Source organism: Garra rufa, chromosome 6 (assembly GCF_049309525.1).
Source record: "Garra rufa chromosome 6, GarRuf1.0, whole genome shotgun sequence".
Classification (NCBI taxonomy): Eukaryota; Metazoa; Chordata; class Actinopteri; order Cypriniformes; family Cyprinidae; genus Garra; species Garra rufa.
In genome coordinates this window covers 19,707,635-19,725,258 of record NC_133366.1, presented here as the reverse complement: position 1 = coordinate 19,725,258, position 17,624 = coordinate 19,707,635, and the positions used below count along the sequence as shown (strand labels likewise).

Here is a 17,624-nt window from a genome sequence, read left to right as displayed (position 1 = left end):
AAAGATGTTTTTGCACCCTCAGATTCTAGATTTTCAAATAGTTGTATCTTGGCCAAATATTGTCCAATATTAATAGCTACAATACTTGATATAAATGTGTTCATTGCACTTCATTTGTTTTGCTGCAATAGTGTTGTTTACACATTATTATAATCGAGTACAACATTAAAATTATGTGAAATGATGTGAAATTTGAATGTGTGATATGAAATTCGATAAAAGTTTATATATGTAAACAAAACAAGCAAAACAAATTAATTTGCAACAACAATTTATAGTTTATTTGAGACCATAGGGTTATTATACTCACATAACATAACGTATAAAGCTTCATTACACATCTGTTGTTTTCTTTGGCTTTTGCAAGCACTGTCACTTCGCGTCCCTGTTTAAAGCGACACGCTGCGGTTGGTCATCATCCCAGCCGGAAATGATGTACGTTATGTTGATGAAACCTGAAACATGTAATCGTGTCATCCTCGTCGCAATAGATGCTTACGACGTGACAGTTTTTTTTTAATTGACGGGTTTTTTAGAGGAATATTCTCCGACCGAAAATGAATCCTTCCAGAAGAAGCGAAAGTGATTGGCAGGGTCTGGTGAACGAGGTAGGAAACGCAGACATATTGATGCCTCACGCTCATCTGCACTCTATGAATCATACTATCAGCACTGCACTATAGAGGATGCTGAAATTAACCATACAGTGACTGGTGGTTTTCAATGAATTTAGCAAAGTGATGTGTGTAAAATTAAGGAGAATGATTTTCTAAATACGATCAGTTTCTTTTGCTGATTTACAGATCATAAAATCCTAACGGTAACTGTAACCGTGTTGTTATTTTCTCGAGACCGCTTGTTTTTATCGAATAGTATAGGTAATATGGTTCTAATTACATCTTTAAATGCCTGGTTTAATGATAAATAAACTGCGGAAGGTCTGACACGACACGATCAGCGGAGGGATTAACTTTAATCTTCATCCTTTTACGGAAAGATCTATGACCAGCGCTAAATTCAGCTTGCACCTGTTATTTAAAATATACAAATCTTGCTAAATATAATGAAAGTAATGATTTTTAAATACAATTGTGTAATACTACAGAGTGACATATGGAATACATTAATCAATTCTGTGAAGAATTTAGAAGAGACTTCTCTTTAACAGTATGAAAATATCAATAGTCTTCTGTATGTTTTTGTTTAGAGAAACTAAATAACAGGCCCCTGTGGACTTTGCATGTGTTTACATAATCTTTTGAATAAATGTACCTATATATGATCAAATTGTGAACTTTCAAGGATTAGTTCACTCCCAGAATAAAGATTTCCTGATAATTTACGCACCCCTATGTCATCCAAGATGTCCATGTCTTTCTTTCTTTCTTCAGTCAAAAAGAAATGAAGGTTTTTGAGGAAAGCATTCCAGGATTTTTCTTCATATAGTGGACTTCAACGGTGGCCAACGGGATAAGGTCCAAATTGCAGTTTCAACGCAGCTTCAAAGGGCTCTACACGATCCCAGCCAAGGAATAAGGGTCTTATCTAGCGAAATGATCTGTCATTTTCTAAAAAACAAAGAAAAAAGAAAATTATAATTTGCACTAGCTCGAACTCACACATTACGTAATCACATAAGCGTGACGCAGGTAGAAGTACCATTCCAGTGTTCACAAAGAGAAAATGCAAAGCAAGTCAAACGGCCTTTACAAAAAAACGTAAAACGACAACTTGGAAGTTGACGAGCATTTGTGGTTAAAGAGCAGGTCATATGGTTTTTTTAAATAATGTCCTAATATTGTGTTGGAGTCCCCCGGACTCCTCCGCTTCGCGTCGGGCGGTTATTAGCCTCCACGTCGTGCATTTAAAATCCTTTAATGCACGGCAAACCATTGATTATCCCTTACTTATACTACAGGGCCGTTGAATGCTTGAATCTGATTGGCTGACGAACGTTCTAGAGGTGTGCATTATTTTCAGGGAAACGCACGACGAACGTAGTTCCAGGCAGCTTTTGACCGCAGTACATGTCTATATCACTTTGCTACACTATTTCAGTTATTTCAAAGGTCCTTACAGCCCAAAACAGCAAAATAACCAAAAGCTACAGTGACACTGGCCAAACTAATACATACGGTAAACAACAGGATAAAAACAACAGATTATGTCCATGTTTTTTCCACAATATTACGTTTTATTATGTACGGAAAGCACACACATACAGTTAGCACTCGCGCTAATGTTGTTAGCGCATCTCTGACGATAAACAACTTAAAAACGACATGACAGTTCTCACGCGAGGTAACAACGGCGTGGTCTTGAAGAAAATGAATTTAAAGTTTAACTGTCAGTAGAGACGATGCTGCCAGTCACCTTTGAGAGACACACAGACTTGAGAGAGGTAATTTACGATCTTAAACTCTCTCCCCCCTCTCTTGCCGTCCGTCTGCTTGTCTGTCGGTCTGTCTAAACTTCATTACTAACTGCATTAGTTTGCTATCAACGGCTCAAGCATCGTTACTAGGTCTAAAATGACGTTTTGGAACTAGCAACGAAGCTGTTGGATGAGCTGCGTAAGAAATTAATCCTACTCACAATAGCGTTTTAAGGATAAAAACCAGACGAATGTCTTGAAATATATCATCTGATCGATGTCTTGAGGTGTGGTAACTGTAGTATAAGCGGAATAATTGACTTCGGGCCGTAGAATTCTGCGAAAATAATGCACACCTGAGGTGGTGATGCAGTCACGACGCGAAGCGGAGACAATACGTGTTACCCAGTGATGTAGATCGGTAACAGGCAAAAGATTCGAAAATATGATGACTCCTTAAAGCGATTCTGAGTCGACTCTTTCTTTTGAGAGACAATATTTTTATGTATAATGTACTTTTTTGATTAACAGCAGCAGATTGTTTACATTGAAGGATAGCTACGATACAAACTGCAAAAAATATATTTTTTGAAAACCCATATGACCTGCTCTTTAAAAGTAAATACATTTTTATTTTTTTAGAAAATGACCAAACGTTTTGCTAGATAAGACCCTTATTTCTTGGTTGTGATCGTGTAGAGCCGTTTGAAGCTGCAATGAAACTGCAGTTTGGACCTTCAACCTGTTGGATGCCATTGAAGTCCACTATATGGAGAAAAATCCTGGAATGTTTTCCTCAAAAAAATGTTTTTGACCTCTTTGATATTTCTTTTAATTTAAAAGTAAGACATAGTCCTTTATATTAGTGGTTCTCAACAGGGGCCCGTGGCCATTAGTAAACTTCCAAGAGGGCTGCTTGATGACTTGTTCAGTAATATTAGTAAGTACTATTAATAATAATAAGTACTAAATTATCTAAACTCAGTAAAAGGCCAAAACCGCTCAAATCAACATGTAAGACATTCAGCTTATGTTTTACTAAAAAACATACAGATCCTAGAACATCTGGATTCTGGAATCACCAAAATAAATGAATGAACAACTATTATTTGATTCTATTTACACTTCTGGTTTCTGTGAAATGTTTGAAAACAGAAAAATATGAGCATTGTAGAGAAAAAGCCAATATTTTGAAGTACCTATATTTTCACTTACATGGTAAAAATGCAAACATTATCTTAAAAGATTTTGTCCTTTGGTCTTTTTTTGCTAAAAAACAATGCAAGAACCCACTTTGATCGTTGCTTTTTCTGGCGGTGGTGACTAATGCATTGAATTGAAGCATTAACAACCCTGTTGTTTTCTTTGTGTGCCTAGTTCCTGGTATGCAAGAGAAAGCTGGAGAGTAAGAAGGAGGCACTGCTGATCTTATCGAAAGAACTGGACACCTGCCAGCAGGAAAGGGATCAGTTTAAACTGATGGCAAACCAGCTCCGTGAACGCCACCAAGGGCTCAAGAAAAAGTACAGAGAGCTTATAGTATGTATCTCTACTCCGTTCTCTTCTAAATTAATTAAACGCAAAAAACGCATGCAGAAGTATGAGGTGTTGTTGTTATAATAAAGTGTATTTCAATACAATTAAATGGATTTTCTTTTCATTAATAGGATGGTGACCCTTCTCTGCCTCCTGAAAAAAGAAACCAAGTATGTCTGCGCTTATCAAAATGTAACATGTTGTTTGTAATCTAAATTAAATAGTTTAATATGTTGTAGGAACTGATGTGTTTATTTTGCCACAGGTAAATCTGGCCCAGTTACTGAGAGACTCACGAGAATATAACAAACAGCTGAATGAGGAGATGAAAGAACTGAAGCAACGTTTAGCGGAGGTGCAGGGTGATAATAAGGTATGGGCTCCACTTTTCACGAAATCATTACTTTGTGTCACTCAATCCCATCCAGATGTTTGCAAGGTGAAATGTATAATCAAACACGTTGATCACAGTTCATATACACTCTTTATATACACACTATTGGCATTGATGGTTCCATAAAAAACCTTGAACATCCATGGAACCTTTCAAATGCAGAAAAGGTTCTTCATAGTCGAAAAAGGTTAACATTCTTCAAAATGGTTCTTTTAAGAACTGTTCACTGAAAGGTTCTTTAGGGAACCAAAAATGGTTCTTCTATGGCGTCACTGCAAACACACCCTTTTGAAACCTTTATTTTTAAGAGTGTGTTGTGGTGTATCTACAACCTTTCCATCTCACAGCTGCTGAGGATGACCATCGCAAAGCAGCGTCTAGGGGACGAAGAGGTGGGGACTCGTCACTTTCCAGCCCATGAGAGGGAAGATCTTGTTCAGCAGTTAGAAAGAGCTCGAGAACAGGTGCGTTGCTCTTGGCATTTCACACATTTAACTTCTCAAGAATATCACAGTGTGTCAGGTCTCACAGTTTTTGTGGATACTGGCGTCATAGATTTAAAAAAAAAACTCTACAATAGTTTATTAATAAAGCAACATCTGTTCTACATCTTCACGGTGTTGCAGAATGAAGCACTGGAACAAAGCTTAAAGGCAGCCACGGATGAATTACAGGATGTGAGAGCAGAGCGTAATGTCTATCAGGAGAAAGCTCACAGACTAAACCTGGAAATTAACCACATCTTGGGAAGCCACGAGAACCGCATCCTGGATATAGATGCTCTGTGTATGGAGAACAGGTCAGTGTTGCCTTGTTCAGGATCTACACACCTACACATTCTGACTCCAAAATAACTGTTACATAAATTGTATATCATTTATTTGGTAACACTTTACAATAAGGTTCATTAGTTAATATTAGTTAACTACTTTAGTTTACATGAACTAAGAATAATAAAATAATCCATGAACTAGTCCAAGTTGGTTTTCTACGACAGTCAGTATATTTTCACTGTAACAGAAGTAGCATGACTTTATAATCCATAATTTGCAGGTAGGTTATTTAAATAGTTAATGGATATTTTTATAAGAAATGAAATGTATCTCTAGGAACATGATCAGGTTTGTGGTGTGACTGACCTCTGCTGGTCTGGTGGGGACATTACAGGCATTGATATGACTGTTTTAAAGGAGAAGCTCACTTCCAGAATGAAAATTTCCTGATTATTTACTCACCTCCATGTCATCCAACATGTTCATGTCTTTCTTTCTTAAGTCAAAAAGAAATTATGGTTTTTAAGGAAAACATTACATGATTTTTCTCAATATAGTGGACTTCAATGGTGGCCAACGGTTGAAGGTCCAAATTGCAGTTCAATGCAGCTTCAAAGGGCTCTACCTTACCCCAGCCTTAGTCTCGCGTAGACTGACGGCTGAAGGTCTGGAATTCATTGCAGCTTTAATTGGCCAAGGCCCGCCTATAAGGCCGTTTGACCGACATGTCAAACAACCAATCACAGTTCGTTTCGTCCTGCGTCACGTTTCGGGGCGTAGAAATGCCCCCACAACAACAGACTGGCATGCAACAAGTCAGTCATTGAAATAACCAGCATTGAAAGTAGGGCTGCAACAACGAATCGATAAAATCGATAAAAATCAATTACTAAAAGCGTTGGCAACGAATTTCATAATCGATTCGTTGTGTCGCGCGACGCAGAGACATTTGGTTGTTATTATATATATTTAAAAAAAAATTGAGCGCAGAGCGGAGTGGACACATTCGGTCTCTCTCCCGCACTGATGCCAGCAGAGTTCGGCACCTCATAAGCTGTGTTTCCATCCAAAAATGCGAATTTAACTTATGCGCAAAACTGGAACATTTGAGCATAAAGCACCGTTTCTACATTATATATATATGCTGCCCCGATTTATATCAAACATGTTTGATATTTAAGCCTACTTTGGCTAGCGTACTTTCACAGCAGCCAATGCTCGATCGCAAAACAGCTGGTGTACGGGTCGTTGGATAGTGGAGATGGAGAAAACTACTTCTATAGTTTTTGTAACACTGTCTGTCTGTATAATGTGTCGAAAACATACCACAACCGTAAGGAGAAAGAGGAGCTCTGCTGAGGTGAAATCGTCTCAGTTTTGAATAGGGCTGTGATGGTGGCACGTTGTTTTTTTATATATAGCCTACACTTCAGTCAGCTAACAAGCAGCCTAAAAACGCTAAAATAAATCAAAGAAATAATATATTTAATTAAGAAAGTAGCCTAAGAATATTATATAGGTTATTAAACAAACATTCCTTGTAAAAATGTCAGACAGCTCATCAATTTTTGGCCGACTGAATTTCCAGTCCGACTGTCTTTTTTTCTCTTTCTCTTCCTCATTACACAGCTGCTGATTTTAATAGCAAAGTGATTACATTTATTTTCGTTCCTTTAGTTTATAAAGTTAATTTAGAGATATATTTGGAACACTTTTTGTTTGTTAAATTCAAGTTTTTGTTTTTTAAAGTTATACCTAGCAAACAGCGGCAGACAGATCAAAAGCCTGCTTAATTCATCGCGATTTAAATTAAAATCCATTGATATAAAAAACTTAAAACATATCACAATATTAGTTTAATCATTCAATCAATATAAATCCAAAGTTTGTGCGGAGAGAAGCGCGCTTTGCAGCGCATGGAGACGCCAGTGCAATGTGGAATTTCTTTTTTGCTCATAAAGGTAAGAGTAATTTACCACCCGGGCCGGAACTGTAAAGGGTCTACCTTAGTTTGTGTGTACTAACAGTATCAACAAAATGTGCTCTTAAAGAAAACAAACAGAATACGCTTGATATCTTTGGTTTAAACAGGAGCGCTTCACAATAATTAACTGAAACCCAGGTAATTGCCTCACAAACACAATATCTATAGAAAGCTTTAAATTATTATTTTACTATAAAACAAAATAATTAAAATCGAAAACAAAACTCTTTCATTAGCTAATCCATAAAGATGCATTAGGCATTAATGAGCAGATGGCAGGATCGTCAATTTCATCTTTGCAACACTGAATCAGAAAATACTAGTTTATTAATAAGTAATTCGAATATTTTCTTAATTTTTGCCTTGACACATTCATGGTAATTACTTTTGCTGGGGCTTTGAGGCCAGTTTTGCGTGCATTTGAATGCGGAACTCTTCCAGCTGGTCGCTGCTGATGGCAGGACACTAAACACCGCCATGGCAGAATGAATGTAGCAGAAAGTTAGTCAAGTTATCCCGTTCCAGCGTGCAAAGTCAAATGACTTTTTCAATGCGCACTGAGGAATTTAATTTGAGAGGCTTCTTGATGGGAAATGCAGCATGTACACCACAGCAAGCCGCTGTCTTGACGGATAGTAATTTTAGTTTATTTAGTCAATATATTTGGCAGATGTAAAGCATACATGTGTATGTTTTTTGTGTTAGTCCATTTTTATTTTATTATTATTATTATAACAGTTCAAGGAGCAACATGTTCGTGCACTTTCTAAAGATTTTAGTTCTGTTTTTGAATGAAGGGTTGTAAATCCCTTGTTTTTTTTTTATCCGATTCATCGATTAATCGAAAAAATAATCGACAGATTAATCGATTATTAAAATAATCGTTAGTTGCAGCCCTAATTGAAAGTTAACGAAGAAGGGGGAGAACAAGCAATAAGTCAGAAATTTGTTCGCGAACGTCGCAAATGTGTTTAACAACAACGGCGTCTGCATAAGCACCTTTTAGCAAAAGGCCGAGTAAACCAGTCTGCACATTGTTTCCCGGCGGACCGAAAATAAACGCGACACTCGCGTGTTCCGGAAATCCGATCAAATTCAACTAATCAGATGACGACTTCGACATTCCTGAAGTGTTTCCAGTTATGTATACCATATGCATCAGACGTTTAGCCAACGTTCCGTGGGCGTGACGCCTGAGGCTGAGACTACCCCAGCCTAGGAATTAGGGTCTTGTCTAGTGAAATGATAGGTCATTTTCTAAGAAAAACACAAATTTCTATACTTTTTTAACAACAAATGCTCATCTTGCACTAGCTCCATGCATCATGGAATCACACACGCATAACGTACACGCAAGTTTCAGTGTTTACAAAGTGAATGTGCAAAGAAAGTTAAACACCCTTTACAAAAAAAAAAAAAAAAGCTAAAACAACAATGTTTGGTGATTTTGAAGTTGGAGGAGAAAAGGAGATGGAGTTTTTAGTCCTACCTTACCTTTTTTACCCGAAGTACACAGACCAAAAGCTAATCGTGCAAACAAAGATGAGCATTTGTGGTTAAAAACTATGTAATTTTAAAGAAAACAGATTGTTTCGCTAGACAAGACACTTATTCCTCGGCTGGGATCGTGTAGAGCCCTTTGAGGCTGCATTAAAACTGCTATTTGAACCTTCAACCCGCTGATCCCCATTGAAGTCCACTTGGAAAGTTTTTCTCAATAAACATAATTTCTTTATGATTGAAAAAAGAAAGACATGAACATCTTTGATAACATGGGGTGAGTAAATTATCAGGAAGTTGTCATCTTGGAAGTAATCCTTAAACATATCAAGTTGGCTTTGTAAGCGTCTAAATATTATCAATAGTGCTATTTTAGCTAGTCATGTTGTGAATTACTTTTCTATATAATGTTGAAGTCTACTATATATATATAATATATATATATATATATATATATATATTTTTTTTTTTTTAAGATATCTGCATGAGCGGCTGATGCAGCTTCAGGAGGAAGTCAGCCTCCTCAAATCAAACGTCATGAAGTACAAGGTATTTATTACATATACAACCACATTTGTATGCACACAAAAGATTCATTCACTTTAGTTTTGTATAAATTCATTCTGTATTCTGATGACGAGCATATCCTTATGTGTTTAATTTCAGAGTGCTTTGGAAAGCAAGAAGAACTGCAAAGTCTATGGCAAGTCCAACAGCAGTGCTCTGACGGGCGTCCTCTCTGCTAAACAAGGTATCACACAAGATTTCTATAGAATCCAGACAGTTACTATTGTGTTCTTTACCAGCATTTTTCTTTAATATATTTGCAATTCTTTAAAAGAATAATAGACCAATTTGGAGTAAACTTCACAGTTACGTCACTTGCAGCTGCGTGTGCATTGTGGTGGCAGAAAAACACTGGTAACAAGTTTCAAAGTTTCCTGTTTCCTTGGAAATATATTGTTGTGCCTTTGGATATCAGAATCAGAATGCAATTTTTATATAATACTGTCGTCAAAGACGCCATTTCATACTAAACGGAGACATTTAAATGGACAGACTATGGATGAAACCTGCAATGATTACTTTTAAAGCATAAATTTGATTTAAACAATATGTCTACGTAATATTCACATGCAGTTTATATGGGACATATTGTATTAGCCCTACAGTTACAGCATGAAATACTATTTAAACCTATTACACTTTACATAACATTTACCTATTGTACCTCACAATTCTGAATAATTTTCTCATAAATGCTTGTTTTTTAACTTCATAACTCAATTTAACTCAACAATAGTGAGTTTGTCAATTCTGAGGCCATAAGTGTGGAATATAAACTGACAGAATTACAAGTTGTGATCAGAATTGTAAGATAATCTCGGAATTGCCAGAATAAAGCCAGAATTTTGAAATATTAACTCAAATTTATCTTTTTTATTCTTTTATTCCATAGCTTCCATAGACTGCTACTTGAAAACTGTCTTTTTCTGCCACCAGATAGGCTCCGCCCACAAATATGTAATCACTGTTGCAAACACCGAAACTGGTCTATAGAAGCTTAGCTACAGCTAATATGTTTCCAGTACAAGAGCTGCTGCTGTCAGAAGAGAATGGCTGTAGTCTCCCGGTCACTTCACAGTCCATTAGTGACCTGAAGTCCCTGGCCACTGCTCTGCTGGAGACCATTCATGAGAAGAACATGGTCATTCAGCATCAACGGCAAACCAACAAGTATGTTATGAAACATTGTGACAACGGTCATCCAATTTTCTGTACAGTCAAGCCCGAAATTATTCATACCCCTGGCAAATTCTGACTTAAAGTTACTTTCATTCAACCAGCAAGGTTTTTTTGACTGGAAATGGAACAGGCTTCTCCCAAAAGATAATAAGCGTTGTACAAGAGGCTTCACTGTGGAAAAAAATATTTCTCAGCTTTTATTTACATTTGAACAAAAAGTGGAATGTCCAAAATTATTCATACCCTTTGCAAACTGTTACAGTTTATGGGAAAATCCAAAGTTCTATACCATTCCAAATAGTCCAAGCTGTTCTAAAGCATCCTAATTACCCTGATTCATTGGGCACAGCTGTTTTAATCAACTCAACAGGTGAAAAACAGAAGCTCTCTGCTGTTGGTTTGTGGACAGTCATGGCTAAGACAAAGGAGCTCACTGAGGACCTGCGGCTGCGTATCGTGGCTGCTCACAAGTCAGGAAAGGGCTATAAGACCATATCTAAATGTTTTGAAGTTCCAGTGGCTACAGTGCAAAGTATTACTAAAAAATACAAGACGTTCCGCACTGTGAAAAATCTTAGAGGACGTGGTTGGAAACCATAAGTGACATCTGTGCTGGCCAGGAGGATCACCACCAGGATCACCACCACCAAGGCCATCCTGAAGAATCTGGGCTTTGCTGGTGGTAACATCTCAAGGCAGACAGTCCAACAGACACTGCACACCGCTGGGTTCCACGGACACAGACCAAGGAGGACACCACTTCTCCAGATAAGGCACACAAAAGCCCGCTTGGCCTTTGCAAATGCTCATCTGGACAAAGAAGAATTCTGGTCTTCTGTTTTATGGTCAGATGAAACAAAAAATGAATTGTTTGGCCACAATGATGTAGCCTTCATTTGGCGTAAAAAAGGAGAAGCCTTCAACCCTAAGAACACCATCCCCACTGTCAAACATGGTGGTGGGAACCTAATGTTTTTTTGTTTTGTTTTTAGCCAGTGGACCAGGGAACCTAATCACAGTAAATGGCACCATGAAAAAAGGAGCAATACAGCAAAATTCTCAACAACAACATCAGGCAGGTGATGGCAAGGAGACCCTCCAACCTGAAAGAGTTGGAGCTCATCGCTAAAGATAAATGGGCAAAAACACCAGTGGAGACATGCAAAAAGCTGTTCAGCAATTATAGGAAGCGTTTGATTGCTGAAATAGCCAAAAAAAAAGAGGCTTTTCTATTGATTATTAAGAAAGGGTATGAATAATTTTGGATATGCCACTTTTTGTTCAAATGTAAATAAAAGGTGAGTAATATTTTTTTCCACAATGATACCTCTTGTACATCGTCTTATTATCTTTTGGGAGAAGCCTGTGTCATTTCCGGTCAAAAACAAACTTGCTGGTTGAATAAAAGTAACTTTAAGTCAGAATTTGCCAGGGGTATGAATAATTGCTTGACTGTGTGTATATATATATATATATATATATATATATATATATATATATATATATATATATATATATATTTCAGTTTTAGTTTACTTTTTAACATTCTTTAGTTTTTTATGTTATTTTTGGCATTTTAATTTATTACGACTTTATTTAAATCAACAAAATAAATTTTAATTGTTTTTGTTAATAATAATATTGCTAAGATGCAGTTTATTAGTATTGTGGGATATCAGTTAAGCCATAGGCAAGCCATAATCAATACTTATTTTTACAGAATAGTGTTAAAAATTTTAACTTAGCTGTTGGTTTGCATATATTTGAACAGGATCCTGGGTAACCGGGTTGCAGAACTGGAAAGGAAGTTAAAAACATTAGAGGTGTCTGGGTTGTGGAGTCTGCCAGGTAAACATCATGTCCAATACTATGCAGTTGCTTTTTTAGAATTTTGGTTATTTGATTGTAGTTTGGTGTTTTAATGTTTGCTTTTACATTTGTGTAAAGGGTATTTATTTATAACATAATATAGTTTATCTTGCTTATTTCAATTTGTAAATGATTTTCAATTTAAATCTTCTATTTCTGCTTTCCACTCTTTCTTCTCTGCTTTCTTCTTACCTTTTCTGGAGGCATCACCTACAATGTGTCTCTCGGACTAGGGAGTATGTCTTTTATTCAGTATAATTTTTTGCCTTTTATACCTTTCTGCAATTTTTTTCAAACCAGTTCTTCCTCTGTTACCCTTGTTGTTAATTTGACAATATAACTATCTAATATACTTTTTTTACAGGAAGGAAAGCCGTTATTGTCCTGAGTGACTCTCAGCATGTCCAGTCCACCACGGAACAGTCAGTTCATCTGACATCAGACTCCATAGGTAGTAGTTACTACCTAGTGAAACCTTACTGACACTTTACACACTTTAGTGACTCATGACAAATGCTATGTTTTTTTGTCATTAATTACTCACACTTGTATTGTTCTAAACCCAAAGACCTCCATTCGTCTTTGGAACACAAATTAAGATATTTTACATATTTGCTGACAAAAATATTTTTAATTTGTGTTCTGAAGATGAATGAAATTTGTACGGGTTTGGAACGACATGAGGGTGAATAATTCATAACAGAATTTTCATTTTTGGGTAAACTAATCCTTTAACTCTTTAACTCCAGCAGGAGATGAAGAGATTGTTACTGGAGAAGAGGTAACTGAAGACACTGGACTCAGTACAGATTTCAGCCAAGATGACTGCCAAGCCCTGGCAGTCGAGTTGAACCAAAAGGGCGATTATTTCAACCGCACATATTCAGTCTCACAAACTCCACAATTCAGTAATCCAGCAGAAAATATCCAGCCTGTGGAGACCACACAATGTAAAATCCTTGCTTGTTGTGACTCTGAGAATCCTGTGTGTCCTTCTGAGAGGGGATCAGAACAACATAATGAAGACCTCACAAGCCGTGGATGTCAGTCTTCTGAACTTCCGAACACAGAAGTATCTTTGAAAGGTTTGGAAGAAGAGGCTGTGGAGAATGATGTTGCTGTTGTTTATTCAGAGGAGGACTTTGATAGTCAAGGTGCATTAGAGGACAGTCTGCCTGTGGCATCAGAGACCTTTGGCAGTTTTGACTGTATCTCTAGATCTGAGGATTATTCGGCGGAACAGCAGACAGAGCGATCGGTCGAAGAAGAAACAGAGAATACTTCCCTAAACACCAGTTCTCCTGCTCAAACCTCATCAGACCAGGGATGAATGTCATCCTTCATAATATTAAAAACTGTGAGAGAAATGCATAAAAGCAACCTCCATTCATTTAGTGCCCCAAGTGTTCTGATTCAGAACTCCATGAAGCAAAAGAATAAAAACAAGACCCTTTGAATGTCTAAATGAAACCTATTCATTATTCCAATTAAGCTAAAAGCAAACTCGAAAAGTTCACCACAAGGCAAGCTGATAAAACCAGCAGGTGACTATAAAAAATGTTATAAGGGTTCAATAACTGACGACAGTCAATGTCTTTCTGGAGGTTTATAAATTCTTTGAGATGTGACGCCATTATAATGACAATATACCAGCAAGGTTTTTTTGCATTTTTTTGTTATGAAATAATTTCATAGAGACATCATTATGTATTTTGACTATTTTAAACACCTTTGTAACTACATCTGATGTATTTTGTGGGTTTCATTTTCATCAAAGACAAAATACAATTTTCTTTTTTGTTTCTTAGTTCTTTTGTTATACTACTGGATTTTAGCCATTATGATTTGTATATTTATTTCTTGTCATATTTGTCTTATTTATTATAATTTGTGATCTTGATGATTGTAATCGTGTTTGATCTGTAAAGGCTGGTGTAAAATCATTCTCTGTAGATCACCTCAATATTACACTGTAATATAGTGTAAAATTAAAATGGGAACAGTCATCAGCTTGAAAGCTTAAATTATATTTAATTATGCACAAAAGCACTGCATTGCAATACATCAGTCATTTAGTTCGACATTCAGCTGCTATATTATTGAATCATTACTGTATCAGTTTATTTGGTTTGCGTTGACTTGCACCAAAAAATATTTGTAATGACAGAAGGATGATGTTGTTGTATCTACTGCGTGTCCTCAAGTCATTGAAATAAAATCTAACATTCGCTATTACAAACATCTAGTTCATCAATCTTGTGAAGCAAAAGACTAATAAATCTGTCATTAAAGGATTAGTTCACTTCCATTATGAAAGTTTCTTGGTAATTTACTCACCCACGTCATCCAAGATGTTTGTGTCTTTCTTTCTTCAGTCGTAAGGAAATCAAGGTTTTTGAGGAAAACATTGCAGGGTTTTTCTCCACATAGTGGACTTCAGTGGTGGTCAACGGGTTGAAGGTCAAAATTGCAGTTTCAATGCAGATTCAAAGGACTCTACACGATCCCAGCCGAGGAATAAGGGTCGAAACGCTGGGTCATTTTCTAAAAAAAATAAAACTGTATATTTTTAACCACAAAAGCTCGTCTTTCACTGGCTCTGCGATGAACACACGTCTTAGTCTTCACACATTCTGTGTAGTCACATTTTGACTCTGTATTCCGCTTCAGAAAAGTAAGTTTTTTTTTACAAAGGAGTTTGACTTTCTTTGCATGTTCGCTTTAGTGATGGGAAGTTCGGTTCTTTTCCGCGAACCGGTTCTTTCGGACAGTTCGTTTCAAAGAAGTTCTTTTACGCTATAACGTAATGACGTCATTACTATCGTCCCGCCCGGGCTTCAACTTTCAAATAAAGTCAGTAGCTAATAACTTAAACAACTTTGGTCTAACAAGTTTTTGACAATAAAGTTTTGCATCTAAGTACCCATATACAGTCACATGCAGTGATCATATGAGTAAGTTTTACAAGTCTTGATTTAATAAATTATAAGATAAATTAATTCTAATCAGCAACACGATCAGCTTACTATGCACATGCACAGTCCATAAAGATTTATTTGTTATAAACATACGTTTCGCCAGATCCCTTCATTCAAGTCTTTAACCGCACTCATAGCATTAGCACAGAGATAGTGGTAAAAAAAGAACTAGTTCGGTTCAGACAGAGTCAGTCATAGCAGGAGCTTGTTTATGTTTGGCAGATGCACGAGTCACGCATGCGCACAGTATCAGCTCATCGATTCTCGAATCGGACGCGTCCGAAAGAAACCGGTTCTCGTTCCGAAAGAAACTCTCGTTCAGTGTACTGGTGATCCGACAACCGCTGCAACCGATTCTTGAGCCGAGAACGAGATTCGAGAACTCACACAGAGAGCGACTCAAACGTGCCGCTTGGTTTGCTCGTGCAGTAGTTTGATTACGTCATTTTTATCATTATACCACCATGTTTAAAAGTTAAATAATTTTTTTTATTATAATAATAATTTTTGTTTGAACATGGTTCAAATTATAGTTGTGTATTGTTTCATTAAAACATTGTTTATTTAATACAAACACAATTTGTGCATGTCATCATTATCTTTTATTACAGTGCAGCTATTTAATAAATCATCACATGTTTTCTCTTAATCAAACATCTCATTTATTATGATGCACTTCCCTGACCAAGATCATAAAAACCATTTTAGCCAATAACCTAACAGAATCCTTAAGTAAACTTTTAACAAAACGTTTAACAAAATAGACCAACTTGACTAACGTGCTTCATTTCATACGCTTGAAAAATTACACGCATGCACACAGTATCAGCTCATCGATTCTCAAATCGGACGCGTCCGAAAGAAACCGGTTCTCGTTTATGTATGGCGCGTACTCGTTCAGTGTACTGGTGATCCGACAACCGCTGCAACCGATTCATGACTCGAGAACGTTTCAAACGATTCAGTTCGATTTGGTGAACTGGTTCAACCGGTTCACTAAGAAGATCCGGTTAAATAGAACGATTCGTTCGCGAACCGGACAGTTCGATTTGGTCGTACTTCCGTCTATGTCACGCATTCCTATTTATGTAATGCATGAGTCGAGCCAGTGCAAGAGGAGCATTTTATTGATCTATTTTTTTTTTTTTTTTTTTTTTTACAAAACTACAGATTATTTAGTTAGAAGCTGCGTTCACACTAGCCTTCACACTTTTGTTGCTGCATATGGCCTGAGGCTGGCGATGAGGTTTCTAGTGGGCCTTCTAACTAGCAGGTTTCCTGCCGCTAAATACAAACATTTTGAAGGCAAAAGACTAAATATAATATAAATATAAATTAAATCCGTACATACAAACAAAAATGAATGAGAAGCAGAGCCTAACGTTACTTTTTTTCCATTGCGTATGTTTAAGGCTGAGAGGAGAACGATTACATGAGCTCAACCGTCTTCATTCCCATTGGCTGTTGCTCCAGAAAGTCGCTCTTCATTTGCGTAAAGTTGAAGGATTCTGAACTTTGTCGCGTCGCCAACGGCAGCTCTCCATTGAAATGAACGAGATCGCGTTGCTTTGTCGCTGCATGTCGCTTGTAGTGTGAACGGGGCTTTATTTCTCGGCTGGGATCGTGTAGAGCCCTTTGAAGCTGCATTGAAACTGCAATTTGGACCTTCAACCATTGGCTCCCATTGAAGTCCACTATATGGAGAAAATCCTGAAATGTTTTCCTCAAAAAAACGTAATTTCATTTCGCCTGAAAAAAGACAGACATGAACATCTTGGATGACATGTGAGTAAATTATCAGGACATTTTTATTCTTAAAGTGAATTAACCTTTTAAAGAGGTTTTTAACTTTGAACCATTGCTTCCAGCTAAAATATAAGTCATCTATCCTTAATATTGTTCTTAATGCTTTTACTGCTTGCACAACAAATTGTGCCTATTCACAGTACCTATTCAACAATGAAAATGAAATTGGTAAGCTAATAATAAATCCAATTATTTTAAAAGATAACCAACTACTAGAGACAGCAGGGACTTGATTTCCAACATTTTAATGCAAACAAACCTTTTTGACTGGAGCAAAACAAATAACTGTGTGCCACTCACTATCCAATCAAACCTGTGTAGAGTTCAATGACACAGTGATCAATATGGGAGGAAGATTATGTACTGCGCTTACAAAAACAATGAAAAAATTGTTCTGTTTATGAAATCTTTGGACAGAATTGTGAGAATATGTGCTGCTCTTCTGCATTTTCTGTCCTCCTTATTTTTGTGCCATGTGTAAATTTTATGGTTCTGGCTTCTGGTGTCATCTGCTTCCAGCTATTTTTAGCTGTACAAAACAGCTCGTTTTGCTGCTTTATATTGCAAATTGGTGTGTTTTACCATATTATTTTAATGTATTTATCTTAATTATGAACGCACTGGTTTGTAGTGCAAAGAGTTTTATCGTTTACTGCACATTGTT

The 17,624-nt window shown here is 36.8% G+C and overlaps 1 protein-coding gene across 4 annotated transcripts; it reads left to right on the top strand.

Annotated features, from left to right (window-relative positions):
• The first annotated feature begins 425 nt into the window (after positions 1-425).
• On the top strand, positions 426-14,471 carry ccdc149b (coiled-coil domain containing 149b). Of its 4 annotated transcripts, none has more exons than XM_073842759.1 (13): positions 426-608; positions 3,752-3,913; positions 4,042-4,080; positions 4,176-4,283; positions 4,652-4,768; positions 4,931-5,103; positions 9,038-9,110; positions 9,228-9,312; positions 10,151-10,298; positions 12,079-12,155; positions 12,380-12,412; positions 12,541-12,627; positions 12,929-14,471. In XM_073842759.1, the coding sequence occupies exons 1-13, from the start codon at positions 558-560 to the stop codon at positions 13,504-13,506; spliced, it is 1,731 nt and encodes a 576-aa protein (XP_073698860.1). In that variant the 5' UTR covers positions 426-557; the 3' UTR covers positions 13,507-14,471. The 4 variants fall into 4 exon arrangements, with proteins under 4 accessions (XP_073698860.1, XP_073698858.1, XP_073698862.1 ...); XM_073842757.1 differs by having other exon boundaries at positions 12,926-14,471; XM_073842761.1 differs by lacking the exon at positions 12,380-12,412.
• The last annotated feature ends 3,153 nt before the right edge of the window (positions 14,472-17,624 follow it).

Bases quoted from the DNA above. Each gene is read 5' to 3' on its own strand.
- ccdc149b (XM_073842757.1), top strand. From the start codon at position 558: ATGAATCCTTCCAGAAGAAGCGAAAGTGATTGGCAGGGTCTGGTGAAC. The intron at 4,081-4,175 runs GTATGTCTGCGC...ATTTTGCCACAG, and splicing joins CTCCTGAAAAAAGAAACCAA to GTAAATCTGGCCCAGTTACT. The intron at 4,284-4,651 runs GTATGGGCTCCA...TCCATCTCACAG, and splicing joins AGGTGCAGGGTGATAATAAG to CTGCTGAGGATGACCATCGC.